We start from the raw sequence: 13,742 nt of genomic DNA, 5'->3' as shown, positions 1-13,742 counted from the left end.
TCTTATTACATTTCAAATGTTTGTGATTCAAAGTACAGATTAATAGGAGAACCAGCCAGAGGATAACTGGGTACACGTATCACTGGAACAGTATTACCAAAGCTTAAGAGAAAACAAGTTTCTGGGGAGGCTTTTATCCTTTGCCAAATGAGCTTGTCTGTTTTCGTCTTTAAACTCAGAGGCTTTAAGGTGATAATCTGTACTGCAGATCTCTGAGGGGGAGTTTTTAGTCACAATTAATTTGGTCTTCTAGGAGAAGCTATTATTTGTGCCTGCCTAGCCAGTATTCATTTCCTGTTCTTCTGGTAACAGCACCCCCTGGTCTCTGTAGGCATTTACACAATCCTCGCTCTCAGTGCATGTGCTGTGACCTTTCCCCCCTGGCTGTGCAAGTGTCCCAATGGGCATACACGTGACCCCGGCCTGGCCTATATGCGCCCAGTTTCCCTCTGATCAGTTTGAGGTAAGCATATAACCCACACGGAGACAGCAAACATCAGCACAGGGCCTTTTGTTGCAAATACTCATGCGAAACTGACGACAAAGGCTGGAGCTGCTGGGGAAGATTACCTGAGAAGAAACCCAACCTGGAAGGAAGCACACTTGAATGATGCAAAGAAGTCAAGTCCTAGAAACATGAGTTGGACACCTGGATCCACCTGTCTCTGCTAGAACTCCTCTTGGTCATTTAGTTCCATGGGCCATTAAATTCTCCTCTGGGGCACCCGGGTGGCTCAGTCAGTTAAGCATCCGACTCTTGGTTTTGGCTCAGCTCATGATCTCAGGGTCGTGAGATCGAGCCCCGCACCGGGCTCAGTGCTCAGCACAGAGTCTGCTTGGGATTCTCTCTCCCTCTCTCTCTGCCCCACCCCTCCCCCTCGTGCTCCTGCATGCTCTATCTCAAATAAATAAAATCGAAAATAAATAAATAAATAAATAAATAAACAAACAAACTCTCCTCTGAGTCAAGCCAAACTGAACTGGCTCTAAGATTCCTGTCGTGTTGTACAAAAAATGCCATCAGATACACCTTTCACTGGAATACAGTTCAGAGAAACTCAAGGGTAAACTAAGATTTGCCAACTTTTTATAAGAAAATTAAGCTATGTGCAGAGAAGCAGCAACGGCCACACACTTCAAAATAGTAATGTGTTTTGGGGTAGAAAAGAGATCTGTAATGTTGAAGACATACAGCTTTTATTTTATTTCATTTTATTTTTTAAAGATTTTATTTATTTATTCGACAGAGACAGAGACAGCCAGCGAGAGAGGGAACACAAGCAGGGGGAGTGGGAGAGGAAGAAGCAGGCTCCCAGCGGAGGAGCCTGATGTGGGGCTCGATCCCAGAACGCCGGGATCACGCCCTGAGCCGAAGGCAGACGCTTAACCGCTGTGCCACCCAGGCGCCCCGACATACAGCTTTTAAAAATAAGGCTAAGGGCAGGGAATACACAGTTTTATGAAATAAAGAAATTGTTTTTTTAAAACAAATGCAAACCGATACTGCCATCTGTTACGAGAAAGATATGAAGCAAGGAGGAGGGACAAGGCCACATGCAAGGAAAGACCGTTAGGATCAGAAGTGAGTTAGGCGGGTCCAAAAAAACCCAAGTCAGTAGGGAACAGATTCTCCCAACTAGTTTATTTTATGGTTCTGGCAGGTGCCAGGGAGCTCCGAAAGACTGGTCCTGGTGGACAGAGATAAAAAACTCAGACACCTCCAGTGGGGAAACAGAATTAATAAGCATGCCAATGCCATGAACTTTTCAAAATACCCTCCATCCTCCACCAGACATACGCACAGAAGTGGGTGAGTGGAGAGCTGTTGAAGCCAGGAATGGGTACGAGGTTCACTCTCTCTGCTTTCATGTGGGTTTCAAAATGTCTATAATACAAGGTTTTTTTAAAAGTATTTTTAGAGAAGATAAAGTCTGGACAAGTCAGAAGACCTAAGGAAATAATGTGTTTTTGAAAAGAAAGGAAAATCCCAAGTTTTAAGCAAACTTTGTTCTGAAAGTTTGGAGTGCACCATTTTATGTGGAGTTACCTAAATTGTAGTTAAGAGGCAGTGGGACGTCTGCTGAAAGCTTTGAAATTAAAGACCCGGAAGGGAATTGTAGTCCCAGTTTTACCTACAAGGAAATAACTCATTGGCACTTGTGAGATTCAACTAGCATATACTTGTACGGTAATCTTTGCAAATCATAAAGCACTACCTACATGTGAATTACTTTTTAACTATATATCTGAAAATCTATCTGCCTAGAGAACCCCCGGATAACCGAAACTCCTGCAACATTTTATAGAACAGAACAGTGTAGAAAACTTTACCAGAGTTTCAAAAATGCTATTAATGAACTCCTACAAAAATTTACAAAGATTTCCAAAAATTCCAACAAAAGGTCATGGCGCAGGATGAGCAGGCAGCGGGGTGTGAAAACCTCTCCAGGCATCAACAATGTTTAATAATAGGAAGAAACATCCAGGGATGCTTATTTGCTGGAAACTTCCTACAAGACGATATTAATAAAACTTTTGTAATAAGATGGCAGAAGGCCGAAGCTCCTTGTAGAAACCTCTCAAGCCTCTATGATCAACTAGTGAATGAAGACAGTCCTACACTATTATCAAAGGAAAACGAAGGGGTGGGGGGGCACATCAGGACATTAGTAAGGAGAAACTGTCAAGGAGAACTATTGCAACAGAGACGCTCAAGGCCTAAGCCACAAAGCTCTCAGGGAAGAGGGCAGGTCAGGTAAGCAAAGTCTTTCTATGCAGAGCCCATGGGACAGATGGCCGTGGACAGAAAAGGGGGTGGGGGAAGTGGGAGTAGTCTGTGGACATTCACTTGTGCTGAGTACTGCAATGACAGGAAAGTTGAGGCTGGAAATGGTTGTGGCGAGGGACAGGGGGCAGGAGCAGACAAGTTACAGGACCGGGAAGGTCTCACAAAGTTAGGGCCTAGCTGTCTCAGTCAAGACAGCCTGAAGCTACCTCCAGCACAAAATCTGACCAGCCTCGTCACTACAGGTGGAACAAACATCAGATGATATTATGTATGTCCTGTCTCTTTCAAAAAAGGTATCTAAATTGAAGGGGAAAAAACTCATCTGCTGATCGCGATGGTTTAAAAGTAGTAATAAAAATGATAGGTTTATGGGGCCCCGGGGTGGCTCAGTTGGTTAAGTGCCTGCCTTCGGCCCAGGTCATGACCCCAGGGTCCTGCTTGGCAGGGAGCCTGCTTCTCCCTCTCCCTCTGTCCCTGTTTGTGTTCTCTCTCTCTCTCTCTGTGTTTAAAATAAATAAATAAAATCTTAAAAAAAAAGTGATAGGTTTACGCTAAAAAATGTTTTAGGTATCTTTTAACACAAGATTTCACTGGTCCGGGAAATCAGGCTCAGAGGTATTATCAGCGACTCATCTCACGTGTCATTACAAAACACCTACTTTGAGTCAAGAACAGTTTTAGAAGCTACTATTGTATCTAATATTATAAACTTAATATGAAGATGTTGTATAAAAATGCTTTGGAGTAAACAAATTTAAGGATAAAGCTGGTGAAAGAATCACTTCGGCAAATGCAATTTAACAGACCAGCTAAAAACAACACTGAATTTTAATTTATATGACTGACATCATTAACATGCAGTGGAGCAATCAGAAAGATGGAACAAAAATTTTATATGCCCATTGCCTGAACGAGGAAGGTATTTTTGAGTCTTTCTGGCAATTTGAGGAAAAACTTCTCCCAGGGCAAAAAAAATACACAGATAGAAGCGGGTAAAAAAAATCTCACCCACGGGTAACCTTGGGACAGAAAAATTAGTTTGACTGAGAGCAATGTGAAGCGCACCACGTACTTGAAGCAGAACTTCCAGAAAATCCCAGTTCAACTCGGGAACGAAGAAATGTGGGTATCAGGAGAGTCCAGCTCGACTGTTAGGCAGGAGCACACCTACTTGGCCAGTTATGCCGGCTCGCAGACACAGTCGGCTCCAGTCCCACAAGCACTGGGGCGCGAGCTGCTTCTGCTCGGGGAAGCTCCGGAATCTGAGGTTAGGGAAGAGAATTAGGCTTTTTTCCTCCCCCGCCTTCTGTGTTTTGCCAATGGGACGCGGACGTGGGGAGGGGAGGCGTTAAGGGTGCAGACGCTGAGAGGAAAACACAAGCAAAGAGGATGTGCGTGCAGGCTGCACCTTCGCCGGCCAGGAAAAGCAGCCCACGGATGCTCTGCGCCCACGAATACGGGGCTGTCCCCGGACGAGGGACGAGGGACGCGGGCCCAGGTGAGCCCCTCATCCACATCTGAACCCTGGAACCCCAGCGCGGAGGAGAGCCCGCTAGAGCGTCCTAGGACGCGGGGGCCCAACGACTGACGTAGGGAGGGGACACGGCGCAGAACCGGCTACTTCGTGAGGCGCTGCTCCCAACGAGGTGACAGCGCGACGCTCACCGCCCCAGCCACTCCAAAGAGCCCTGTGAGCAAGTCCCGAACGGTCCGAGACTACGTCAAGTGCAATGGGCCCGCCTGCACCCCAGGACGGAGGCAGCGGGGTCCGCGCCCTGCGGCTCCGGGCCGGCCTCAGGCGGACGACGGGGGGACGCGGCTGGGGACGGGGGAGGGGGGCTCTCCCGCGCGGTCTCCCGAGTGCATGGCGGGGTTCTGGCTGGTCCCCCGCCTCAGCATGCGGCTTCCGGGGGGCCGACTTTGGCAGCTCGTGCCTCACGGGCTCGTGGTCTGCGCCCCGGCGGAGAGGGCCGCCGGAGTCTGGCTGAGGCAACTCGGCGCGCGGCGAGAGGAGGCGTGGCGGACCTCCGAGCTCGCTTGCAGCGGCCGGGGAAGCCGGCCCTTGAGCACGGCGATGCCACCCCCGCAGGGGTCGGCCGGCCCCGAGCCGAAGGGCCGCAGGGACCCCACCCGCCCCTCCAAACCCGGGGTGAGTGCACACATGCGGCCCTCCCTTTGCTCGTCGCGCCTGCACACCGCCCTGCGGCCTCCCCGGCCCACTTGGTGGTGATCTCGGAAATGGTCCCCAGCTCAGCCTTACCCGCGAGGGTCACAGACTCTCCTCCTGCCTTTTTCTTGCTTTGCTGGTAGTCCAGCCCGAAAGGGAGAACGTGAGAACCGACGCCTTCTCCATGAGGCTGGATTCTCGGGCTTGGGTTTTAGTGCGCTTTACGCCTCCTCACCCCATAATACCCCAGAATAGGGTTCGGGTTTACCTGGAGGTCTCAGCCTTAAGTTGACCAGGATTGAAGAGTCAGAGCCTGCTTATTTCTGTCACTTGAACCCCCTTAAGAGGTTCGTTGTATATGTTGAAATTGAGCAAGATGTGGGTCGTAGTTGCGTGCAGGGTATGCCTTTTTTCTTTGGGTTCTCTCAGGTTCTAGTTCTGACACCGGGAGAACTTGAAAGCCACTACCCACTAGTGATGGGTAAGAGAAGTGGGCGTTAGGAGCTGGGGGAGGAAGGTTAATGAATGAGGTCGAGGTAGTCGACATCTTACTTACCTTGGGATTTGGAAAAGAGTGCAAAGAAATAATTTGCAAGAAGCTCCATTTCTACTTTGGCTTTGTTACTTCTGGAAGCCAGAATTAGGTCAACCTCCCGAATTTTATTTGATTTATTTTTGTTCCCGGTATCAACACAATCACATAATTAACCGGTTTTGAAATCAGCAGTTGGAGTCAGGGTCACACTTAGTAATGGTTATGGGACCTGAGCTTTGGGTCGTTTTTCACATGAGATGCATTTAAGGACTTTCCCTTTGGAAATGAATGCTTCTGTAATTGGATCACAGCCCAGATGTAACTGCTCCCAGACACTGTCAGTACTTTCTCACCCCAGAGTAACGGGAAACATTCTACATACTTGACAGGATCAAGACCTGTATTTGTGTATATTAAAAGCCACGACAGTAAATTGAGTATGGTTAAATGTTTGCATCTTACTAGTATTTTTATTTGAAATCTCTGCCCCAGTAGCCGGTTTCCTGGAAGTCTCTGGCATTCACGTTTGCAATTGGTGGGGCTTTATTGGCTGGAATGAAGTACTTCAAGAAAGAAAAGACACAGAGTAAGTAGATATCCTCTGGCCTGCTCAGAATAAAATCCTTTTCCTAACATCTTTTATTTTGTTTTTAAACTTATCTTGAAATAATTCTAGATGAACAGAATAGTTATAAAGATGGCAGGGAGAGTTCCTATGTACTTTTCACCTGGCTTCCCCTATGTTAGCAAATTATATAACCATGGCTTATTTATCAAAACTAAAATTAAAACTGGTGCAATACTATTCACTAAATGTTTTGGAATTCACCAGTTTTTTTAAATTGTCTTTTATCTAGTCCAGGATCCAGGCCAAGATACCATTGTCTAACTACATGAAAAGACTTATGTGGACAGGTTTCGAGGTGGGTGGTGAAGCCCAGAGGGTACGAAGGCAACTAAGATGCGGTCCAGCCATTGAGGTGCACGCGGCAGAGAAGCAGACACAGAAGTAAAGGATTTCACATGATGAGGCTCTGCCAAGCCAGGGGGAAGCCCAGGGTGCCCGGAGGGCCAGAGAAGGGCCAGCCTGCACTGCAAACCGCCGAGTATCAGCAGAGGAGAGGCCAGAGGCTGACCATGGATGATGGACAGAAATTGGGAGAACCTGGTCGGGAGGTACCAGGAACGGCTCTGGATTAGCACAGAAAGTGTTTAGAAATTGTTTGCAAGAACTTTATATTTTAGTGAATATTCCGGGTTTTTAAGATTTGGTTTAGAAGTTTCCAGTAAACCTTTAAAATATCATTTAAATCTGTTGTGGTTCTCTAGAGTCTCTTTTGATGCCATGATACAAAGGATGTGTTTAAGTCTGTAAGAATTCATAGGCTTTAGAATCCACAATGTCAGATCCATATCAATATATAGACGTGTTTCTTTTGTGTAACAAATAGTGTTTTATTGCTGTGATTTTCATGCTCTCGTGAGAAGTTCTTTTAGTTTCACAAAGAAACAAATCTGAGAAGCTAGGAAAGTAGTGGCAGAGACAGTTCTAGGATATGCAGTCTTTTGACTTTAGTTTGCAATTTTGCCTGCAATAGTATTTGTTTTATTTTAAAAAATTACTGTGAAACTATTAAAAGTATTTCTAAATTATCTGAGAGTATTTTCCGTCATGATGCCTCATCAAATATATCACTGTGTACTTTTTACAAACAATTACGTTCTCCTCACATAATCGTAGTGCAGCCATCAAATCAGCCAATTAACATCGACGTGTTAACTGTCATTCAGCCTTCAGACCTCATTCAAGTGTTGCAGAAGGATCCGGGTTAGAACCATTCCTGTACCTACCCCTCTCTTTAGTCCCCATCTGTCCGTAGCAGTGTCTCAGTCTTCATGTGACTTTCATGACCTTGAAAACCTTGTTATTTTGTAAAATGTCTCCTAGTTTGGGTTTGTCTGATTTCCTCCTTGACCTCAGATTCAGGTCATGTCTTTTCGGCAGGAATGTCACCAAAGTGATGCTGTTTTCTCGCTGCTTCTAGTCTGGTACCACGTGACTGCGTTTTGTTAAACATACTAATAATGTTCACGTACATCATACATCTGTCAGGCTTCTCTACTGAAAATGTGGTTAACGTGTATTTTGTGGTGTGTACTTACAAACGTAGATACTCCAGTCTTCACCACACTCTCCGTTTACGTATGTCCTTACTGACTTGTGCTTTCCTATGTATTCTGAGAATTATAATCCATATTCTCTTTATTTTGATGCTCAAATTGTCCCACGTTGGTCCCTGGGAGTCTGAGCAACTTCCTATTCCTTTTGACCTGCTTCACCGTTCGTTGAGTTCTTCCTTAAGTCTGGCTCATCTTGTCCTTCCTCTGCCGTGGCCCCGAAACCAGCCCCTTCTCCAAAAGCCACTTCCTTCTAGTGGAGGATGATATGTAGAAGGTCAGGTCATGGGCTCGTAGCTGCTGGGTTGTGTCTACTCCTCGATGCTCTGCGTGGACGGAGCTAGAAACTAGACGTATGTCCTCACATCTCCGCTTACGTCTGTATCTGTATGTCTCAGCCACAAGTTCACACCAGCACCTGCAGTCTCTACACGACGTTACAGGGTGTGTTCTGATTCTCTCAGTCCCTCTTTCCACCTCTTCTGCCTTGTGTGACTCTTATCTTTAATACGCTTATTTATGATCAATCCCTTATGTGTAACTAAGGTCCCATGGCCGCTGTCCCCACCCTATTCAGATGCCCTCCCCGGGACACGCAGGCTAAGATGCCAGACTCCAGGCCGCCCAGCCTGCGGCACTTGGGACTGGACAGTCCGCTTTGGGCCGTGGCAACCCCTGCCTCGCCCCCGCCGTGGTCGCGCCTCGCGACCGGACTGAATTGTTCAGAAGAGGAAGCAATTTCTTTACCACTTTGCTTTCTTAGAGTACTTACTAAATACCATAGCATTTGATTTGATTTTGTTCCTTGTCGTATTCTTATTTTTCTTAAAAGATTTTTTAAGCTGCTTGGAAACAGACTGTTTTCCAGTCTGTGCCCCCACAGTCGTGAGTGTAGAACTGACCGTACATCAGGCATTTTGGTGCCTGTGGTTAGATTGATTTTTTTAATGTGTGTGTTTGTATCTCTTCAAGAACTGGAGAAGGAGCAGCAGCGGAGCCTGGGAAAGCCTTTGCTCGGGGGCCCGTTTTCCCTCACAACGCATACAGGAGAACCCAAAACTGACAAGGACTACGTGGGTCAGTGGGTATTGATTTACTTTGGTTTCACTCATTGCCCTGATGTCTGTCCAGAAGAACTCGAAAAAATGATTCAAGTAGTGGATGAGATAGGTAAGCCATCACCGACTATAAAAAGTACGTTTACTTAATGTCCTTAATGTGACCACGCTTTTCACGTTCTTGTATTACTGTCAGGTTGGGTGTCGTGATCATTTGGGCTCATTGTGAGAACATAAAATCTCAGCATCGCATTTGTTCCCTGCTTTGATTCCTGTCACCGTATTCTTTACCAGAGGGAGCTTGTTCTGACGCTGAAAGTCAGATTGCTTAAAAATGCCGCGAGCTCTGGTTTCCCATAGCTCTGCGTTGTGTCCCTTCCTTGATTGTAGACGCCCATTACTGACCCTGCCATCGTCCCCGTGACAGACAGACTGGAAAATCACTGGTACGGTCTGTGATGTACAGTTAGCAGCATTTATTACCAAGGAGGAGGCAGGGTACATCCTTCTTAAAATAGATTGTTTCGGGGGATCCAGCCCTTACTGATGGCTCCCTTGCCCTTGAGATAACAGTGCGGGAGGCAAACTGCAAACATCGGGCTGGATCAGGGCACGAGATAACCACACGATGTGATCTGGGTAACGTGCATGCACTGGTGAAGGTGTTGGGTAGGATAATTATCTGGTTCCACCACAGATACTGTGGACGTCTGCTCCTCCTGCAGGCCGTCCCATCCCCTGCCCATCCTCTCCGCTCGAATGTTCCGTGTCCCTCTGTTCCTGAACTCCTTGCTGTAGCACTTACTGCTGTCCACTGTCACTGCTGGTGTTCCTCTTTTCCCCTAGAGTGCGAATACTGACCAGTGAGAACTTTCTTCCAGATAATATTCCGACTCTGCCAAATTTAACTCCACTTTTCATCACTATTGACCCAGAAAGGGACACAAAAGAAGCCATTGCAAATTATGTGAAAGGTATGTCTTATTAATAATATTTACATCTCGGAGCGCCTGGGTGGGGCAGTCAGTTAAGCATCCAACCCTTGACTTTAGCTCAGGTCGTGATCTCACGGTCCTGGTCAGGTTCTGTGCTTGGTGGGGAATCTGCTCAAGGATTCTCTTTCCCTCTGACACCCCTCCCCCGCCAGCTCACACACATGCTTTCTCTCTCTCTCAAGTAAATAAATAAAATAAAAATACTAAAATAATAATAATACTTTACATCTGTTTAAGCTCTTAGAGTTTTTGAAAGATCAACTCATTTGACCTTACATGCCTCATGAAATAGGGAGGACAAAAAATGATACTATCCTTAGGTTTAGAGGCAAATAAAAAGGTGAGGCTCTGTTGTGACTTTGGCTGATAAGCAAATAAACACCAATAATAATGCACGGCTCTGTTTATTTTGTCACAGGAAGGACTGCACTTGGCCTTCATGTATCAACAAAGCTGACAGAACGTTGAGTAGAGTGAGGACACATTGCTTCTAATTCCAGCTCTGTACCTCATTCTCTCTGTAAAATTAGGACATACGTTCATCCTGGGAGTGTGTAGATTGGGAGATTAGAGACTTTATTTACAGTTTGAGGTCCCTAACACATTTTTTATAAATCCAGAACATTTATTATGACAGACACATATATAACTTTGCATGGAAAAGTGGAAGCATCTCCTCGTGCCGGTTAAAACCTATGAGAACACACTTTTACAGACTAAGTAATGGTAGAATTAAGGATGAATGCTTAGGTTCTCATGAGCTTGGGCAAATTGCATAATTTCTCAGGATTCAAGTTTCCTCAGCTGAAAAATGATGACAATAAAAATCTGTTTTGTTATAGGAATGATGGGCACGTGGGTGCTGAAAAATCAGGAATTTTAATTTTAATTATGGTGAAATTGGTTTAGGCTCGTGGTCAAAGGGACTAATGAGTAGTTTTACATTTAATTTTACGTGTGACACATTGAAACACGTACCGTCTAAAGCTCTGAGGTTATTTTAAAGTGTGTTTCGTGGGGCGCCTGCTGTATCTTCCGTTATTTGACGTATTTATCGAGATACAGTGAACATAAACTAACACGCAGGGATATGAAGTCTGTAGTTATCACCTTTCATCGTATGTCTGCAGTTGTGACACCATCACCACAGTCAAAAACTGGACGTTCCCATCACCCCCAGCGGTTTCCTTGCGCCCTTGCTCCTCCCTCCCCCCTGCCCGCACTCCTGTCTCTGGGCACCCACTAATCTGCTTTCTGTCAGCGTAGGTTAGTTTGCATTTTCTAGAAGTTTACGTAAACAGAATTCTACACTGTGTACTCTTTTCTCTTTTAATGGCTTCTTTGAGCATAATTCTTTTGAGACTCATCCGTGTTTTCGCCTGTGTCAGTAGGTCACTCTGCTGTTGCTGAGCAGTGTTCTGTTGACGGACACTGGGCCTACTTCAGTTCGGGGCCGCGACAGAGCGTTCCCGTCCAAGTCTTCGTACGGACACGGACTTTCCATTTCTCTTGAGTAAATGCATACGAGGAGGTTGTGGGATCATGTGGTTGGTGCGCTTTCCTCTTTTCAAGAAACTGATAAACAGTTTTCCAAAGCAGTCATACGTTTTCACCTTCCCGCCAGCCGCGCGTGAGAGCTCCAGCTCCTGCCCGGCCTCACCACACTCGATGTGGTCGGCCTTTAATTTTAGCCACTTCACTAGGTGTTCGGTGGTAGCTCATCATGGATCTGACGTGCTTTGCCTTGATGACCCTTGATGGTAAGCATCGGGGCGCCTGAGGGGCACGTTGCACAGTTGGTTAAAGTGTCCGACTCTTGGTTTCGCTCCAGGCCCGATCTTGGGGTCATGAGATCGAGCCCTGTGTCAGGCTCTGCGCTCAGTGGGGAGTCTGCCTGGGTTTCTCTTTCCATCTCCCACTGCCCCTCCTCCTACTCGCTCATTCTCTCTCTCGCTCTCTCAAATCTTCGGAAAAAAAATATTAAGCATCTTTTCATGTTCTTATTTACCATCTGTATGTCTTCTTTTCTGGTGTCTTTTCACAGCTTTTGCTCATTTTGGGGGGGCTGTTCGTTTTACTTGTATTTGTTCATCACGTATATTCCCGATACGAGTCTTTTATCAGCTGTATGATCGCAGACATTTTCTCCCAGTCTGTGGCTTGTCATCTCAGTCTTTTAATGTGGTTTGAAGAGCAGTTTTCGGTTTTGATGACATCCAGTTTATCAGTGTGTTCTTTTATAGATAATTCTTTTGGTTTCATTTGTAAGACATCTTTGCCCAGCCAAAGGTGAGAAAGGTTTATGTTTTCTTGCAGTTTTAGAGTTTTTATTAGATATTGAAGGCGAATTTATGTTCACAGTGCGCAGGATTAGCAGGAATTTGAACAACGACACGGTATTTCCTAAAGCAGTGAGAAGCGGTGTGACTCACTGGGCGACAGTGAGATTCATTGGAGGTGTGATGTTGGCGGTTGTTGGCGCAGGTTAACCAAATCCTAAACGTCCTCAGATGAGAGATCTGAGTTCTCGTAACTGAAATGCAAAAACCTCACAGTAATATGCTTCACCGGCACATACATACACTCAGTGAGAACATGATCTTTACTAGTTGGAACCAGGGGAAATTTAAAAATACTTAAGTTCACGTGTAGAAAATTTATTGCAACAATTTTTTAAAAAAGGTTTTGGACGTGCAGCTAATTTAGACCTCATTCGCTTTTTCTCTCTACTCAGAGTGGAGAAGAAAAACAAGCCATCCTGCTTTTTCAGTATCTGAACAGTTTTTTAATTCAGGAGGAATTAGAAATGACAGTAGGCTTTTTTCCTCCACCTTTGGAAGAAGGTCCTGCTGTTAGCTGTTGGACCGTCATCTCTGTAGTCTGATGAATCCAGGTGTTTTAGTGACCTCCACCAGCTCATTTCCACGAATCCCAGAAACCAGACAGCGGATGCATGCCGTGAGATTGTTTACTGGAAAATGAGATGCAGCTGTTGGCGTGGGATGACTGAATCCGGAAGCAAACCTGTTTTTTCAGGATACAGTGAAAACCTGTACTGCTTAATTCATGACAATATCTGTAAACATCACGAGTCTCAGAAGTAATCAGAGTATTTAAAAACAACTAAACTAATTTAAAAAAATGTGATTTAAATAATAAGAATCCATTCTCTCCAGATCTTTACAAGATCATTTTGAAAGGATCTGACTTACATGTTACAAAGAACCAGCTTGGGGTTTCGTTGCTTTATCTCTACTGATTTCCTGTTTTCAGTTTCATTGATTTCTGCTCTCATTCTTTCCTTCTGTTCACTTTGGATTTGATTGGCTCTTCTTTTTCTAGCTTCCTAAGAGGGTATTTAGAGTCCCGATTTTAGTCTCTTCTCCAGTGTACAAATTCAGTGCCACACATGTGCCTTGAAGCACTGCTTTGGCTGCACGCCACAAATGGCAAGAAGTTGTGTTTTCATTTTCACTTGGTTCAAAGTACTTCTCAGTCTCTCAAGATTTCTTTGACCCGTGAATTATTCAAAACTTTCATCTCCGCGTGTTTCGGGATTTTCCGCTTACCCAGCTGTGGTCTGAGCACACATCATACAGTTTCTGTTCTTTTAAATCTGTTAGGGTGCATTTGATGGCCCAGGACGTGGCCTGTCTTGGCGAATGGGACTTCTTCATTACCAAGGAGAATTTGCATCTGTTCTGTGTGCATTTCTTTTCCTGCGAATCATGAGGGAGTGTTCAGGGGCCCGCAGAGGAGCGTGGCAGTAGAGCTGCTTCATAACTGAGACTGGTTTTTAAAGTCGATGGGGCGGGGGGTGGGGGGTTCGCTTGCTTCTGTTTTTTCACTGTGTTTCTCATTTTTTATTCAGAATTTTCTCCCAAACTGGTTGGCCTGACTGGCAGCAAAGAAGAGATTGATCAAGTGGCCCGAGCATACAGGGTGTATTACAGCCCTGGCCCCAAGGACGAGGATGAGGACTACATAGTGAGTAAATGCTCGGGTGTCGCCCACGGGCCGG

At 45.6% G+C, this 13,742-nt stretch overlaps 2 protein-coding genes across 4 annotated transcripts in view; one reads left to right on the top strand and one right to left on the bottom strand.

The window, feature by feature from the left end:
• The window catches only part of ADPRM (ADP-ribose/CDP-alcohol diphosphatase, manganese dependent), a 137,633-nt gene extending 133,023 nt beyond the window's left edge, over positions 1–4,610 (bottom strand). The window contains exons 1-2 of one of the 3 annotated variants that reach the window (XM_034647348.1): positions 4,454–4,547; positions 3,861–4,050 (exon numbers count right to left, since the gene is read on the bottom strand). The gene's annotated coding sequence lies outside the window, so the exon portion shown is untranslated. Of the gene's footprint in view, positions 1–3,860 lie in introns of all 3 variants that reach the window. The other 2 variants (XM_034647349.1, XM_034647347.1) reach the window with 2 other exon arrangements.
• A 30-nt stretch (positions 4,611–4,640) lies between these two features.
• The window catches only part of LOC100484870 (protein SCO1 homolog, mitochondrial), a 25,419-nt gene continuing 16,317 nt past the window's right edge, over positions 4,641–13,742 (top strand). Inside the window, exons 1-5 of the mRNA XM_034647350.1 lie at positions 4,641–4,937; positions 5,986–6,076; positions 8,641–8,838; positions 9,608–9,700; positions 13,593–13,708. Coding sequence (XP_034503241.1) covers positions 4,653–4,937; positions 5,986–6,076; positions 8,641–8,838; positions 9,608–9,700; positions 13,593–13,708 — 783 coding nt within the window. The 5' untranslated portion in view covers positions 4,641–4,652. The remainder of the gene's footprint in view (positions 4,938–5,985; positions 6,077–8,640; positions 8,839–9,607; positions 9,701–13,592; positions 13,709–13,742) is intronic.

This window comes from Ailuropoda melanoleuca, chromosome 17 (assembly GCF_002007445.2).
Source record: "Ailuropoda melanoleuca isolate Jingjing chromosome 17, ASM200744v2, whole genome shotgun sequence".
Classification (NCBI taxonomy): Eukaryota; Metazoa; Chordata; class Mammalia; order Carnivora; family Ursidae; genus Ailuropoda; species Ailuropoda melanoleuca.
The sequence above is the reverse complement of the archived record's forward strand: the minus strand, read 5'-3'. Positions and strand labels throughout refer to the sequence as shown.